The sequence below is a fragment of the Hypomesus transpacificus genome, chromosome 8, assembly GCF_021917145.1.
Source record: "Hypomesus transpacificus isolate Combined female chromosome 8, fHypTra1, whole genome shotgun sequence".
Taxonomy (NCBI): Eukaryota; Metazoa; Chordata; class Actinopteri; order Osmeriformes; family Osmeridae; genus Hypomesus; species Hypomesus transpacificus.
This window is the reverse complement of record NC_061067.1, coordinates 5306935-5323053: the sequence shown is the minus strand read 5'-3', so window position 1 is coordinate 5323053 and position 16119 is coordinate 5306935. Positions and strand designations below refer to the sequence as shown.

The 16119-nt window shown below is 42.3% G+C and overlaps 1 protein-coding gene across 1 annotated transcript; it reads left to right on the top strand.

Moving 5' to 3' along the window:
• The first annotated feature begins 3258 nt into the window (after positions 1–3258).
• Positions 3259–5614, top strand: sox17 (SRY-box transcription factor 17). The gene is made up of 2 exons (XM_047023787.1): positions 3259–3767; positions 4303–5614. The coding sequence occupies exons 1-2, from the start codon at positions 3461–3463 to the stop codon at positions 5211–5213; spliced, it is 1218 nt and encodes a 405-aa protein (XP_046879743.1). The 5' UTR covers positions 3259–3460; the 3' UTR covers positions 5214–5614.
• The last annotated feature ends 10505 nt before the right edge of the window (positions 5615–16119 follow it).

Below are 16119 nucleotides of genomic sequence, written 5' to 3'. Positions count from 1 at the left end.
ACCATCATTTGAGCACGAGATGACCCTTGACTTTTCAGTTCTGCTATCAGTCTTGTGTAGTTCATTCTCAGGAAAATAAATTACATTAACTTGCAGCATGCATGAATGACACTTACACCATTCAAACATATATACAACACAGAAGGAATAAAACATTTACATTTGGTCATTTAGCAGACGCTCTTATCCAGAGCGACTTATAGTAAGTGCCGGGACATTCCCCCCGAGGCAGGTAGGGTGAAGTGCCTTGCCCAAGGACACAACGTCATTTTTTGACACGGCGGGGAATCGATCCGGCAACCTTCTGATTACTAGACCGACTGCCTCACCGCTCAGCCATCTGACTCCCACATAGCAAAACATACAGCACAAAACATCTCTGCAAATGATACTGAACTCAAATGGAGACGGGGATTAAGTCTGACTTCACAAACTTCACAAATTGACATTTACATGTACTCCTTGCGACAGTGAAGGTGTGACTTCTATTTTCAGTGACAATCACAATGAAGGAAAGGCAACAGGATTTTTTTTACAACACTCCTCAACCCAGCACCTGTTACAGTACATGCTCCCTCCTCCACCACCTCTTCTTTCCTTTCCTCATCCCCCATTCCTGACGACACTGTCTCCTCGATGTGCCATCAGGCCAGGTGCAGGAGGATCTGACAGTATGAACGTTATGTCAGTCACAACGTTCTTTTCTTTTAGCAAACTTCTTTGACCAGATTACCATTTATTGTTTCTTACAGTAGCTGAGATTGATGAGATCTCATCAAAAGATAGATACGTTGCCACAAATTGGAATTTATTAGATCAAATGTATCAAATTGATCCATCTAATGTTGTACTTAATCATTTTTTAAATGCTCTTGGCACCAATAGCACACCTTTATCTTTATAGTTATTATGCTATTGGTAACTTTGAATCTATAAATATGTGCTTCTAATTTTGCCTTCATAGCCACCTTAATAGTTAGCTCACAGTCAGCTTGAACTTAAATGATTAGCCAATTGGTAACCCTTTGGCCTCCTTTAGCAAAAGACCAAGTTCATGCCTTTACAACTGTAGAGTGTCTAGGGACCTGAGCAGAGTGCTAACATATATACGTCTTCCGTCCCAGTGATTTAAACTAACACTACTGCCTCGCAACTCAACACAAAGGGAGCCAGAAATCGCATTGTGCAATTCCCAAGAAAGACGCCCACGGACATTTATACAGTGGGTCTGGCGACCAGCAACTCAACTGTGTGTCAGAACCTCGCTTGGAAGGCGGACAGTTTGTGCTGCTGCGCCAAGGACAGGAAGTGCTTGCGGAGCGACAGGAAGTGCTCACCGCTGCAGTAGCCGAGGCTGGAACTGAGATAATGCCATTGTGTAAGCAAGCCGAGTGACCTCTCCCTGAGCGCGGAGCCCAGAGGCTGGCGTCGAGAGCCTTGGCCCCCACCCAGCCCCAGACTCCCCAGGCACGGGGTGGGGGACAAGGGAGAAGGGAGGGGGGGGGGGTACAAGGCGTGTCGCCTCCCTGTACAGCCCCCCACCCCCCCCTTCCCTCCTCTGGGTTGACTCTGAACCTCACCTTGTAGAGGAAATGTGGCCGCGACACCAGACTTTATGACTTCTCCCATCAAACGAAAGCATTTCTCTCTCTCCTCTCACACACACTGAGCAAGAGAGAGAGAAAGAGAGAGTCACTGCACGCACACACACACACACTTACACACACAGTCTCACTGCAGTCTCTTGGGGCTTGTGGGGGAAAACTGTATCAGGTCATCAGTGGTAAAATAGACGATGACAGTATTATAGGCCAGATCCTGTCCCCGTGCTGGGCTTGGACTGAGCAAGACCCTCCCGCCCCGCCATCGCCCTCCTCCTCCTCCAACGCCCCTGGGGGGTCAGCCAGGGCTCTCTGGAGCGCCTGCTCCTGTCTGCACAGGGCACAGAGGGGCTGCACAGGCATCTCATGTTTCTGTCAGCTCTTTTTGACCTGTCAGGTTCTGGGAGGAAAGGCCCATGTCTGACACTTTGCATCGGACCATATTTACATTGCATGATGGGAATCAGAGGACGGGCAAAGGGAAGACAGAGCGGACAAGTTAAGCCTTGCATGCACTGATAAGAAAACACGGTAGTCTGCAGGTCTGCAGGGTTCTTTCTGACCACTAGGGACACTCGGTTTGTTGTGCTCCAAACTAATATATCAGCAGTGCTTCTTGTAACCATTTGGTTTTCTAACCCTCTTATAAAGGGTGGCAGCTCAGTACTGTTTACTGGACATAGGAAAGATTTGTGAATATGCAATGATTTTAAAGAGTATTGAAACAATCTGGTAACATATAGTAACAGGAAACAAGAAGTGATTTTTGTCTTGTGAAAATTCCTATACTGTAAATGAGGTTGTGGTCGTCTTTTAGTTGTTTGTCCAACATGTTTTGCAAAAATCATAGTTTTCACTCTTCTGTCTGATCATCACCACTAGGGCCCATAGCCCGACCACATTTTGCCAAGTGCTCCTTGTCCAACATTTTCTATAAACATTTGATTTTTAATTTTCTATAGAACATGTTGGTGTTCATGGTGTTCAGGACAAGCAGCAATCACGTTTGTCAAAATCAAGTCGGATTGTTGTGTTAAAGGTGGGTTCGTGCGTATACGCACTTCCCACCACCGTTCAGAAGCCTTGTGGTTCCTCAAACGTGGGTTTTCTTGTTGCAGACTACAAAGGACATATACAATTGGCGTTTATCTAGTCAATGTTTACTCTTCCCCAACTTAGTGATGTCCCATTCACTAGCATACAGTCTCCTATACACATTTATAATCCTCAATTAACGCCGTTTTCATTGACATAATTTCGAATGTTAACGTCTGTGAGCAATGGCTGTCTCTGTTGTGTTAATTGCTCTATAGATCATGTTTTGAATAGACATGTACCGCCAGTTTAAAAAACGATCATTACAATACACAAATTCGAGTTGTTGGCTTTGAATGCCTACATCCAATGTCAATCAAACATTAGGCCATATGCTGTTCTGGAAAGTTAATTCATTTAACACACCCCAAAAAATCGTGTGTTTTTATTGAACTTCTAGACAAGCCAAACAGTGCTTGTCCTGTCTATCTCTCTCCAAACAAGCCGAGAAGGCGGGTTACTATAAACTTTTTACACCTTTGGCGTAGTGGGCACTCCCACCCCATTGCGATTGGTTGTCTCTGCGCTTAAAGCCTCTGAATCTTTGGTTAGGAAAGGCAGTATAGTCCCCTAGTTCTGTCTCACTGCAATGAGACCATATCGTTTTTTTTCCAATTTACTCTGGAAGAGTTGAGTATTGTGAATTATATTTGATAGATTTCAAGTATTTCCACAGCCTGTAAGTAAACAGCAGTTTTTCTGTGTTTAGTTTTTTTTTGCGCGAAGAAAACTGGTGGTCCACGATAACTCACAGCTGGACAGAGATGAGCAGTCCCGATGCGGGTTACGCCAGTGACGATCAAAACCAGGCAAGGAGTGCGATGTCAATCATGATGCCTGGAATGGGACACGGACACTGTACGTGGCCGACAGACTCTATCAGCCCTCTCGGGGAAACCAAAGTGAAAAACGAGTCGTGTGCATCCAACTCCGGGAACCAGAATCGTGGCAAGAGTGAGCCGAGGATCCGCCGACCCATGAACGCGTTCATGGTTTGGGCAAAGGATGAGCGCAAGCGGCTGGCGCAACAGAACCCGGACCTGCACAATGCGGAGTTGAGCAAAATGCTAGGTAAGAAATGTTACTTATGTATACATCCTGAGTTCTGTCTTAAGACCAACGATGTGATGTACCCATTACAGATCTTTTGCATTCACATTATGTAGCCTATGTTTAATTTACTGCGTCTACTTCACCTATAAAACTCTCGGTTTTACGCATTACACATGTAATTGCTTTTATAGCCACATTTAGTATAGTAGTTTACTATAGTAAATAATATAATATAAATAATATAATAGAAAAATGAACATGAACAATTCATATATTAATGTATTGATATGGGTTAGGCTTGTAAGCTTATTATATCTTATTTTAATTGGATAAACTTTTTGTGTATTATGATGTTAAACAACTTAAATTAATCAACTTAAGGACCTGAACACTGTTGTTATAACCTTCCACCGTTACCGACCTTAACTGACAGTGATGTTTTGAAGTTCCCTGTGTGGATGCTAAAATGGTGATGGGCTATTTTTGAGCATATCACCAGACTGCATGCCTGATGGTGCAATGTCTGATGTACAACTTTGTTCTTGATCTGCAGGAAAGTCATGGAAAGCCCTCCCTGTGACAGAGAAGCGGCCTTTTGTGGAGGAGGCGGAAAGGCTGCGGGTCCAACACATGCAGGACCACCCCAACTACAAGTACCGGCCCAGGCGGAGGAAGCAGGTCAAGAGGATTAAGCGTCTGGACTCTGGGTTCCTGGTTCACGGGGTGTCTGACCACCAGGGCGCCTCACTGGGTGGGGATGGCCGTGTCTGCCTGGAAGGACTGGGGCTGGGCTACCACGAGCACAGCTACCAGGTACCCCCACAGTCTCTCAGCCACTACCGTGATGCTCAGGCCCTGGGCGGGGCCTCTTACGAAGCCTACAGCCTGCCAACCCCCGACACCTCCCCGCTGGATGCTGTGGAAACAGACTCTATGTTCTACTCTCCGCACTCACAGGAGGACTGCCACGTGATGCCTGCGTACGCCTACCACTCACAGGGAGCAGAGTACCCACCCCAGGACCACCACACCACCAACCACCACAGTACCCCCCTCCTCCACAGACACCTTTCCCCAGCCCCCGAGCAGGCAGGCCAAGCTGGCCCCCTGTCGCCATCCTTCATGGGCTGCCCCAACCCCCTGGCCATGTACTACAGCCAGCACTGCAATCCCAGTCACCCTAAACGCCACGCAGGCCACGGAGCAGGACAGCTCTCCCCCCCACCGGACTCCCACAGCCACTCAGCGGACAGCGTGGAGCACATGCACCCATCAGAGCTGCTGGGGGAGGTGGACCGCAGTGAGTTTGAGCAGTACTTGAACTCATCGTCGGCCCGGGCGGACATGCCAGGTCTGGCGTACGGAGCACATGAGGCCAACATGCAGGGACCCGAGAGCCTTATATCCTCAGTGCTCTCTGACGCCAGCACAGCTGTGTACTACTGTAACTACAACAACTCGTAGCCTTCCTCCCCCCACCTGTCTGTCTGTCAACTAATACAACAACGCTCATATGTTGAACTCAGTTGTGCGTTTCTCATTCTGACACCTCTCTCTGTGTTTAATGACCTCACCAGTGTCCTACCAACACAACACAAATATGTGTACTCTTAAAACAGTTGGGCAATACACATGGCTATTTTGGTCTTGATTTGAAAAAAGGTTTTAGTATTTCAACGGAGCAAGAGGAATAATTGTAATGTGATATCATTGTTCACACATTGACTTTCATAATCTTTTTTTGTGGGATACTCCTGAGCTGAAATATAAATGCATTTTGTTTTAATAAATGTACAGCTACTATTTCAAAGTGAATTTATATATGTGTTTTATACTTTTGCACTTTTGAAAAATAAAGTTTTGAACCAAAATTTTGAATCTTGTCTTGGTTTGATATGAGCTTGTTAAAATAATATTTGTATCAAATGTTCCAAATAAGATCTAATTATATTACAGGCCAGAGCTGTTTAATTAAAATAAAACAAAAAGCCATATAATTTTGATTTAAAGGTTAATCATTCTCATTATTCTCTATATTTGTTGTAAAAACATTTTTATTTCACTTAATTGACATCCAATCTTATTGAATACAATTCAATAAGATTGAATCTTAAATTCTTAAAATTAAAAACAAGAAAAAGTGCATTCCGTAATTCCCCTAAAACAAAATAGTATATATACATTGTGTAACATGATACAACATGTTTGTTAGTTTTTTTTATAAATAAAAATGACTCGGTGGAGTCAGCAAATTCCTCAAATATGCTGATCAGTTGTAACTACATTGATATCTTTTCAACCAGGTCCAACCTGATGACCTCATGGTAAAACACACCTCACCTGGAAGCTGGCTTTCCCCCCAGTGGTGAGCAGTCAGTTGGTCAGTTTCCTGTCCCAGCGAGAGCAGAGGTGATCTCAGGGGCTGACTTACACATGGCGCCTTGTTTCCCCAGCATGGGAGTGCGGTTTATACTCCGGACATCCTGCCTGTAAATGATTTAGTCTCTTGTGATGAATGGTATTTGCCATTAAATATTTTTGTGTTTGCTACACCTATACTAAACAATTGAGCTGTTGTATCAATACATATATTGATGGCACTCCCGTTTTTACAAATAGGGTGTATACATTCTTCCACAGGCATTTTTGATAAATAGCAGTCCAAAAACAACAAATGACCAAGTGTGCTTCTAATGGACTGCCTATGCAAAATGAACTTGTTGGTTAAATCATTGCCATTGTGTTCCCTATAGGCCAATATTAATGTGAAAGTTCGAGACTCGTGGCTCAGATAGTAATATAGGATAAAGAAACAATGTTATCAAGAATACCAAGACCCCCCACAGGTTTATTCATAGCTGACTTAGAAGAGGTTCTGTTTTATAAATACCAATTTTCCTTTCAAAGGAAAAGCTTCTTCTCCACAGGGTCAATCACCCTGACCCGAGAATCCATTTTTAGCACTTCAGAGGAAACGTGTTACCAAGGCGTATATTCACCCACTTTGTTCATATCCAATGTTTTGAAATCTCTCTTGTGTCACACAAGCAGAGGTTGCATCTCAAGGTAAATATGGCAAGCCCTTCCCACGGTCCTAACGCTGATGTCATCCTACTGTTTTTTTTCATGTTTTCATGTTCTAGACAAAGTGTTTGATCCTGTATTCTTTAGCTTCATTATCCTAGCATGGGAATCCCTCTGTGAGTGACTGTGTATTCTGTTTTCAGTCAACTGTCTTTACGACTTCTTTAAACACAGCTTAGTTGCAATGCGCTAGTGGGATGAACCAACCCCTATACAAAACATGTCCTCCACCTCAAAACAAACAGGCTACAGGTGAAATGTTTAACTCAGTCTTGTCATTCCCCCACTCCTCCTCCCCACCCTCACCCCCTACCCCCAACTCCGCTGGCAGGTGACACACTTCCCCTAGGGCTGGGCCAGGCAGGGGAATCCAGGCTAATTGGTGTGAATCTGTTTAAACTGAGCATACAGCTGGACGAAAGGTCTTAGTTGCTGTTGTGTTAGCTAATGGGTACATAACGACAGGCTCAGGCCACCATCCCTGCAGCAACATGCAGGATTTGGTGTGGATCACCTGGAAGGGCGAAACAACCACAGGCAGACCTCCCCGAGCTAAAGTTATCTCTCCCTGACTAATTGATGTTAGCAAACCGTTGAGTAAATATACTCATTTGATATTCATGCCAGAGAAAGAGAATGAGATTGGTCATCAAATGCCTAGTCTTTGTGTACTTTGGGAATTTTGAATGTCAGCACAAACACTTTGAGAAGAAGCTTGAGATGGAGAAAAAAAGGCAAGAAAGAAGGACAAAGAGAGAGAGATAGTTACAGAGAGGTAGAGACAGAGAGAGGCAATGACAGACATAGTCCGCAGCCCAGGAAACAGGGGTTTTCAGCAGTGTTCCTGTAGCTGTCCGGCCCGGGGCCTAGCTGACAGGGAAGGGTTAGAGGGAGGGAGCAGGGGAGGGAGGGAGCATGGGAGGGGAACAGTCAGGGAGATTACAGCTTGGCGGCTCGCTACATTAACACAGGAGCACTTAATCACAGCATAGAACTAATCTCACCTGAGGTAGCAGCCTTTTACAAACACACGGGTAAATGCAGCATCGTTTAACCACAGACACAATAACAAATACTGCAGTAAGCAACGCTAATATCATCCACTAATATTTGTCAAGCTTTCCTAATAAACACATGGCCTTTAAACCTTTGCAAACAATATTGGATTGTAGCAAAGATAAAACCAAAACCTTATCAGTCCAAAAAAAATCTAACTTTATTGATAGTACAGGTGGGTTTTTTGTATTGCAATACAAAGATGCAACTCATGTGATTGTATGACACTGTCTTTATAAGAAGTTCACTCACCTCAGGCTTCAACTATAGTTTTTGTCATGGTTTACTATGACAACAAATCAGCATCTGACATAATCTCGGAGCTACAATCAAAGTCCAAATATTAGATTAGCTGTGGGGTTTTATCAAATAGGCCACACTGTTTAAGATAACATAAAAATTGTCCTTCCAAATTACTCTTGGTAGCGTACCTAAAGTGAGACTTAAATTGCTCTCTGACACTTTAAACCTTATCTTTGCGCAAGCCAATCAATCAAAACCCATAACCAAAAGACAAAGAGAGCGAGATATGTACTGTAGAGCGAAAGAGAGAGAGGAGGAGAGAGGAAGAGTGTGTGTAGAGTATGTGACCCTGCAGGAGCCCCAGCTGATTAAGTCATTGATAGTAGATTGCATATACAGTATGTGAGACAGCTGCAGTGGAGGGTGTGTCCCCGTGTCTAAACCAGGGTTCTGGGTGGAGGGTTGTTTGTAATCCCAGGCACATGGACTCCTTCTCTGGTCTGATCGCTTTCATAGGGCCCGCTGGTTAGTCTGTGGCCCAGTTGTACTGCCACTATATATAGTCCACACATAGAGTCAATCTCTGCTTAATGCAGTGACTCAACATTTTAATCATTTTTTGCCATGATTCTTTGAAAACTATATAAAAACACAGACTGAACTTTCCAGTCATATACTGTAATGACAATATTTTTTATATTTGTTTGTATGTTTAACCCTTTTCAGAACACTATTGACACCCTCAAACATGACATGTTTTGAAAAGATTATATTTATCTAAGCCTCAATGTCCCGAATTCACTAGGTGTACAAAAACACTGCACAATTTCAGACAATGCAGGACATCCTACAGTATCCGCGGAATAATTATACTTAGAAGACTAAGTATTTCAAAGAGTTCTCAAACTAGGACTAAAAGTCCTCTGGGTCCAGACCAGTGCATTAATTACAACAGAAGGCTTGAGTCAGAGGAATTGAGTCAGAGAAGTAAATCAGTTCCAGAGGCCATTCTGATCAGCTCTCTGGTCGCTTCTCCCAATCCCCTTCAGCTTCCCGGAGCATTTTTAGCTGGTGTCCAGTCAAGCAGTGATTAGAAGATGACTGCATCAGCATTCAGTTTCCTTTCCACTGTGTTTTCCTATGGAAGCCCGAGAGAAAAGAGGGAGGCAGGGATGAGGTCTGTGGGTGAGTCCACTCTTCACACGCAGACATGTCACAGTGTTTGCTACTGGTATCTTTTCTTAACAGGAATTCCCCGTGGGTCAAGGCCTAAGCACTTCTCAGGAAATAATGAGAAATGTTGCAAAGCACAGGTCTGTCACTGTACATTGACATACTGTGACTAACTCTCACCCGTAATCTCCCTGTTTTTACCATAGATAAAAAAGCTGTGATAATATGTAATGATTTAAAATATATTAAAATAATATATTTATAATATTATACAATTAAAAATAGCTACGTTTGACCAATAGAATACATGAACCAAAGAAACATGTTGTTAACAAGTGTGAATGATTTTCATTCAGATTATAAAATATAATTAGAATTATTAGAATGAACTAAATGAAGCTTAATGAAAATGCTTTAAATAATATAGTTGCTTTTTCAAAGGCATAATGAGAGGGCGTTCTGTGGCTCTGCTGAAATGATAAATGCAGGGGGCCATTGTGCTTTATTCCTGTGGATCTTTCCAAGAGCACCTGTCCACACTTCCTGGTTCCAGTGACTTCTGTTTGCTCCATCCATGAAAGATGGGATGAGAACATCCTTTACCCGACAGGATACCAGGTTCTATAAAATTCACACTCTTACCATTTTGGGACCACCGGTAGGATTTCCTAAAAAACAAGAATAAATGAAAATATAGTCTAAATAAAGTGGCAGAGGAAAATGTCATGACCTAGGGCAGGACTCTTTGTTTGTGTGTTTGTGTGTTTGTGTGCGTGTGTGTGTGTGTGTGTGTATATTTATGTCAGTTCAGGTGCAACTTTAAAAACACTGTCATAGGATTTAGGGATCCCCCTAACTTGTGTGAAATGATGAGAAAGTTTGTGACCGGATTTACCCACACCATCACAATAGAGGGTCTTATATTTGGTGCCATCACACAAAAAAATACATTCTGAACCACCCCAGACCATATTTTGATGTTTATGGGATTGCTGTAATATGAAGGTTTAATGAGCTCCCATTATATAAGCATAAACCGTATGCACAGTATATGGCTTAAACATAGAGTAGGCCTACTGCTCTTTCTAGTATAATTTGTTTTATTCCAAGTCAACCATATTCCAGGTGCAGCCACTGGTTTGATCAGTGTCTTTCACACACTACAGGGAATGTCCCTATTTATTTTTGAGCTGCAACTACTTCAAACAAGTACACTGTGTCATTAAAATAGCAAACAGTTAACTTCCAGTTCCCCAAGAACAGACGGCGGTTTCCTCCATGATAGAAGCAATGTCTCCTTTCCAGAAGACCCGGCTCATTGTAAGGTCAATACAAATGCAGACGCAACGGCGAATGCCATTGAGATTACTATACTTTAGGTCATTCATTTGCAATTTGTCTACAAACTGTAGGCTACATATTATTAACGTCGAGTCTAAATATCAAATATATTTAAAATATTGTATTTAGAAAAGAAGTTGATGCCTACCAAAATATTCTCATCTAACGATATACTAAGGGACCCTAGAGCTGTCATTGTTTTCCACTAGAGGTCGGTCTTACGGAGTTTGTTGGAGCGGAATGTTCAACATTAACCTTAAAATGTACCTTTCCACAGGTAAAAGCGGCAGTCAGATTGGTTCAGGTCGTTCTATAGTTGTAGCCTGCTCAGCTGATTTAGCGGTCAATTTAAACACGTAGACCTACAGGCTTGGAATAGGCTACTTGCCCATTGCAGAAAGTTCACCCTGCAATTACAAATGGTAAAATGCCAGAAAGACCTCGTGTCAGTTTTCCACTGGCTCATGGACTAACTGGTAAATTGGATGACGTTACCCTGAAACGATGTTCTCTTGCATCATTTTTTTTATTAATATCGAGACTCATTAAATCACTTAGATATTGGACGATGTAGACTAACTGGATTATGTACCCTACACATTATACGTCACATATCGGATTCTGAAAACGTTTAGATATTTCTACATTCGTTGTCAGAAAGTAAAATATCAATAATAGGATAAACCTAGCGGACGAAATAGACTAGAGTAGGCTATAACAATTGTGTCAGTGACGCAACGTGAATTGGTAGGTGTCAAGGTGGTATACGGATAAGTGCGTGTAACTGTCACATGAGTCGATGTCAGTGTTAGAGACAAGGGCAGGTGAGGTGGGGATTTGTAGCCAGGCAGTTCTTGGGAGAGAAGCAGGTGAGATAGAGTTCAAACCACCGTGAGATCCAAAATGAGAGTGCCAAAGGAGGGGTTACTGTGCTCAGTAATCCCACTCAGAGGTGAAGGTGTGGCACGCCACAAGGTTTGTGTCACATGACACACTACACGCACTGTTCTTGTTGATATATTGCTACCTGTCTTATTTCATAACATAAGTTGAACAAATGTGGATTTGTGATACCTGTAGTAGGCTATTTTATAATTGAGTCATAAACTTGGAGTAGAGGAAAAATATGATTAGAGAAAAATGGAAGGAAAGCGAAGTGTGTAGTCATGCATCTGATCATCTGCATCTCACTGACTTTAATTTAATATGGCATAAAGAGTTGATAAAACCGTTTTTTATTTGTATTAGAGTTGTATAGAATGTAAAAACAACAGTGGCTGTTAAGATACTTAAGGATACAGTTGCTTTATGATCATTCAATTTAAAATGCTGTACATGACATCACTTATGTAGATCTGTACACACAGATCACTCATAGTTTATTGTCCTATCATCTAAAGAGAGCAGCTTATCGCCCACGGAAACTGGTGGTAAATGTTCTAGTCTAGTCTAGCCTTGTCTCAGTTCGTATGGTATATTTCCAGGTTTTGTCCTCCATTTCCTGGGATACTGTGGACAAGAGAATTGTAGATTTATGGAGAGGGAGGGGAGAGAGTAACTGTGTGGTCAGTTTACAGTGTATTGTTCAGCATTTAATCTACCCTGATTAGCAGTCATTTCCTTGAATGACTGGGAAAAGATTTCAGACAACATACACTAAGTCTAGTTTGTGATGTGAATTAGCTGTATTTTTCTGTCTCACAATTCTATTTTTGGGATTTGAATGTATGTTTTCTTCCATAGTAATTTGGTTTTGGTCATTTTTTATTCTTCTGCATTAGTCAATAGCTCATTAGACACTTCACAGAACATTGAACCAATAATAAAAAAATAAATTAAAATAAAATAGTAAATTGGATTCTGTCTTCAACTTGCCTATGTAATGACCATAGAGTAGACCCCCATGCCTGTAAAATGGGAGGCCATAACCTGCAGTTGAACTCAGAGCATTAGGAAGACAGAGATCTTTAATAGTCCACAGGGACGCAAGTTTAACAGAGGGTGACTGAGATCCACCACATCCTTTTGTTGTTGGGTTAAGAAAATGTCAAGGCCAGCTCAATAGGTTTGACTCCTGCCTCTGTGTGTGTGTGTGTGTGTATGTGTGTGTGTGCCCCTGAGCATTTATTAATTCCACAGCTTATGGAAACTCCATTTGTGCCTTGGTCAGGATGTAGCGGTGTTTCACGGAGGAAGGCTACCATTCTCGCCCGCTCCACCCGCGCGCTCCGTAGCTGGCAGCTCCCTGGCTTGGGCTGTTAGCCCCCTAATCAGAGGAAGGCTGTCTGATGCAGGCCTGGTCCCCGGCACAGACGGATAAATCATTCCTCACCCCGGGACGCTATCTGGGGCGAGCGCAGCCAGTCCGGCCCCGGCAGCAGACTGGCCTACTCCCCGCCCTCCACCCATCTGTCCTCCGCCCGCCCTCCACCCATCTGTCCTCCGCTAGCCCCACGCTCCCCAAAGCTGACAGCACCGTGACGCTAGGCTGGGGGGTCTGGGGGATTCCGACTGGAAACCACCAGTCACATATATTTTAGTTCTTAAGGTTAAATGGTGATAAAGTGATACATTACTTTAAAGAATCCAAAAAAAGCACATGGTTAGATAAATTCAATGGTCTGTCAATAGAAAGTATAATTGCTAGTTAATTGAGAGTACTTTGATGATTTAAAAAGTAAGTGGTCACAACTTACTATATAATGCATTTTATGATGCATAGTTTTCATTGCATACATGCCGCACAAGCTTTTATGATCTCACTGTTACTCATTGGTGCCTTAGTTTTATTTAGTCTTAAGAAGGGCCCATGTCAGGGATCACGTAGTACTCAATGCAAGACCTATCACGTAGCCTGGATCAAAACAACAAACAAAGTTGTTGAGGGTAAGTCATTAGTTAATTACAGGCAAGACCTTTGAGGTATTTTATTGTTAGAGGCTGGAAGTTTGGTAACTGTACTGTAAGAGCAGACTAATTGAATAATGCCTTTATGAGTGAATGAGAGTGTGTGTGTGGAGTGATTTACCACACAGAGGAGAATGCTTATCTCTCTTTGCCCCATGCAGGAAACACAGGGATGTCACCAGGCTAGATTAAACGCTTGGCAGAGCTGATACAGAATGCTGAAAATGGAAGGGGTGTGGGACCTCTGTAGTCTGAAATGTGTGTGTATAGGTGTGGTTTGTGTCTATGTGTGGAGAGGGGGGGAGTGAACTTATGAGCCCTGTTTGGCAGACACTGTTCATTCAAAAGTTGGGAATTCCACTGGAAAATAAAAAGGTGTAACCCAGAAAGATGACGTGGTTGGAATGGAATTTTGAATAGCAAGCATTTTTCTGAAGTTAACCCATTTAGTTGGCCATACTTTTCCATGTTTTACAACACATTCAAATGGCCACAGAGGACTGGAAAGGAATTTGTTCAACTACCTCATATGATATGTATGAAACAAAAACATAATAAGCCTTGCTGTTGTTGTGCTGTATGTTACAGACCTCAGAGAGATGATTACAGGGAATGGCTCAGATAAGACGATAACATGATCCGCTGTTTGACTTGAATTTGAATGGATGTCTCATAACTGTTGTTGGTGAGGTTTCAATTGTATTACATTTAATTGGTTGCCTGGCAGCTGCAATTGGAATCCCAGCCAGGCCTTTGAATTCTTCCTACAGTACACAAATATTGTTTTGAAAGTCGGGTCTGAGGTCTTGAATATACCTTTTAAATTATAAGGCAAAGTACATCCGTTTTTTGTGTAACATATTGCTGACTAGTGGTTGACCTGAACATAATATTATGAGTATGAAACACTGGAGCAGGCAGTATGTGTATGTTGTTGAACTGATGCAGTAAACCAGAGATTTGTTTCATGCGAGTGCAGGCAGATTTTCCCCAGCAGCTGCTTAGAGAACCGCAGGCCAAATATAGACCGAGAACAAGAGCCAAAACATATCACACATTTTTTCCCATTAACAGCATAGGTTTGAATCTAACTTGGCGCCAATATGTTTTAGACTCTAAGGGTTAAAAATAGAGAGTGGTATGGGTGGCAGTGCACACGGAATGTGAGGGACGGATATCTATGCTACGGCAGCCTGTGATTTTAAGTGTAATTGTGTCAAGGAAAAACTGTAATTATCATATCAGCATATGGTTTCATAGAACTGTGTGTGACACACTTGGATAAAAGTACTGACTGGTAAATGAAAGATTATTGCTAATCTTTGTATTTTGACATGTTCAAAATGGAAGGGTGTGGGGGCAGTTGTGCATTGGGATCTCTGCTGTTCTGTCTGTGCCCCGCCAACCACGTAAAACCCCCTGATTTAAAGTGTCCCCAGTCTCTTATCACTGGAGCAGAGGGCTGGAATGAAGGGCATGCAGGCTCCAGGCCTACCTGTTTACTCTGAGGGCTTCCTCCATTGTTCCATCCAACTTCCTTTTAAGGATTTTTCACATTTTTGTGCTCCTTGTTGTTTTGGGAACGGGTGAGTGCGGTGGGTGCGTAGAGACCATGCTGTGGCATTCCTGAATTCTTCCAGGTTGGTCTGGTTGAGTTCAGCGGGAATTCTTTCCTGGAACATGGAACACACACGCACACACATTTGCACCCACACAAGTACACAGTAGACACATACACAAATGTCAATTTCTTTGTCATGTGTTAGCTTTTTGCATTTAAATTTGAATTGAAGACATGTTCAATGAGGAATCTGTTTGTGATTCCTCGATGGTCCCTACCTTTTGCCTCCAGGTTTAGTGAGAGGTGAAGTCATCCTATGTAATCTCTTTTTTTCTATAAATAGAGGCAGTGCAGTTTTAGTAGGTGTTGCCTAACTTCAGTGAAGTAAAACTGTTTTGCCAAGAATACCCTTTGTGTTGTAATCCAACCTTCTAAGATATCTATGTGGCTTTCTATGTGAAATAATAAATATACAGTATTACATTTGTATCAATAATACATTGTTTATTTAGTTATTTAGTTATATCAAAATACACGTTTTACAATTATCAATCTATAACTAACAGTTCACTAAATTCATGTTATTTAAGGGGGAACACAAACTATTAAATGTGGGAGAAGGTTAGTCAACTTTTAACCAAGATGTTATTGCGTGTCATCCACACCTCTCGCATTGAAAATGAAGCCTAGCTCACAGAGGGTCGTCGTAATGGAAAGCCCCTTAATCCTTATTATCTAATGAAGCAACCAATGAGATTACATCTTGAAATTACAACTTGCATGTACCATCTGCTGTTTATTGGTCAAACTGGAGAGTCCTGCTTTCTTTTATTGGGGAAACCAGGCTTGTATGAGCTTTCTTCTGTAAATGTTGTGTGTTGTGATGAAAAAGTGAAAAGGATTTCTCATTGCTTTCAGTAGTAACTCAGTAGTATCTCAATCAGGCATGTACAGTAGTGATGTTCCAAATAGTTTATTAGCGTATGAGCAAAAATCTTGATCTAA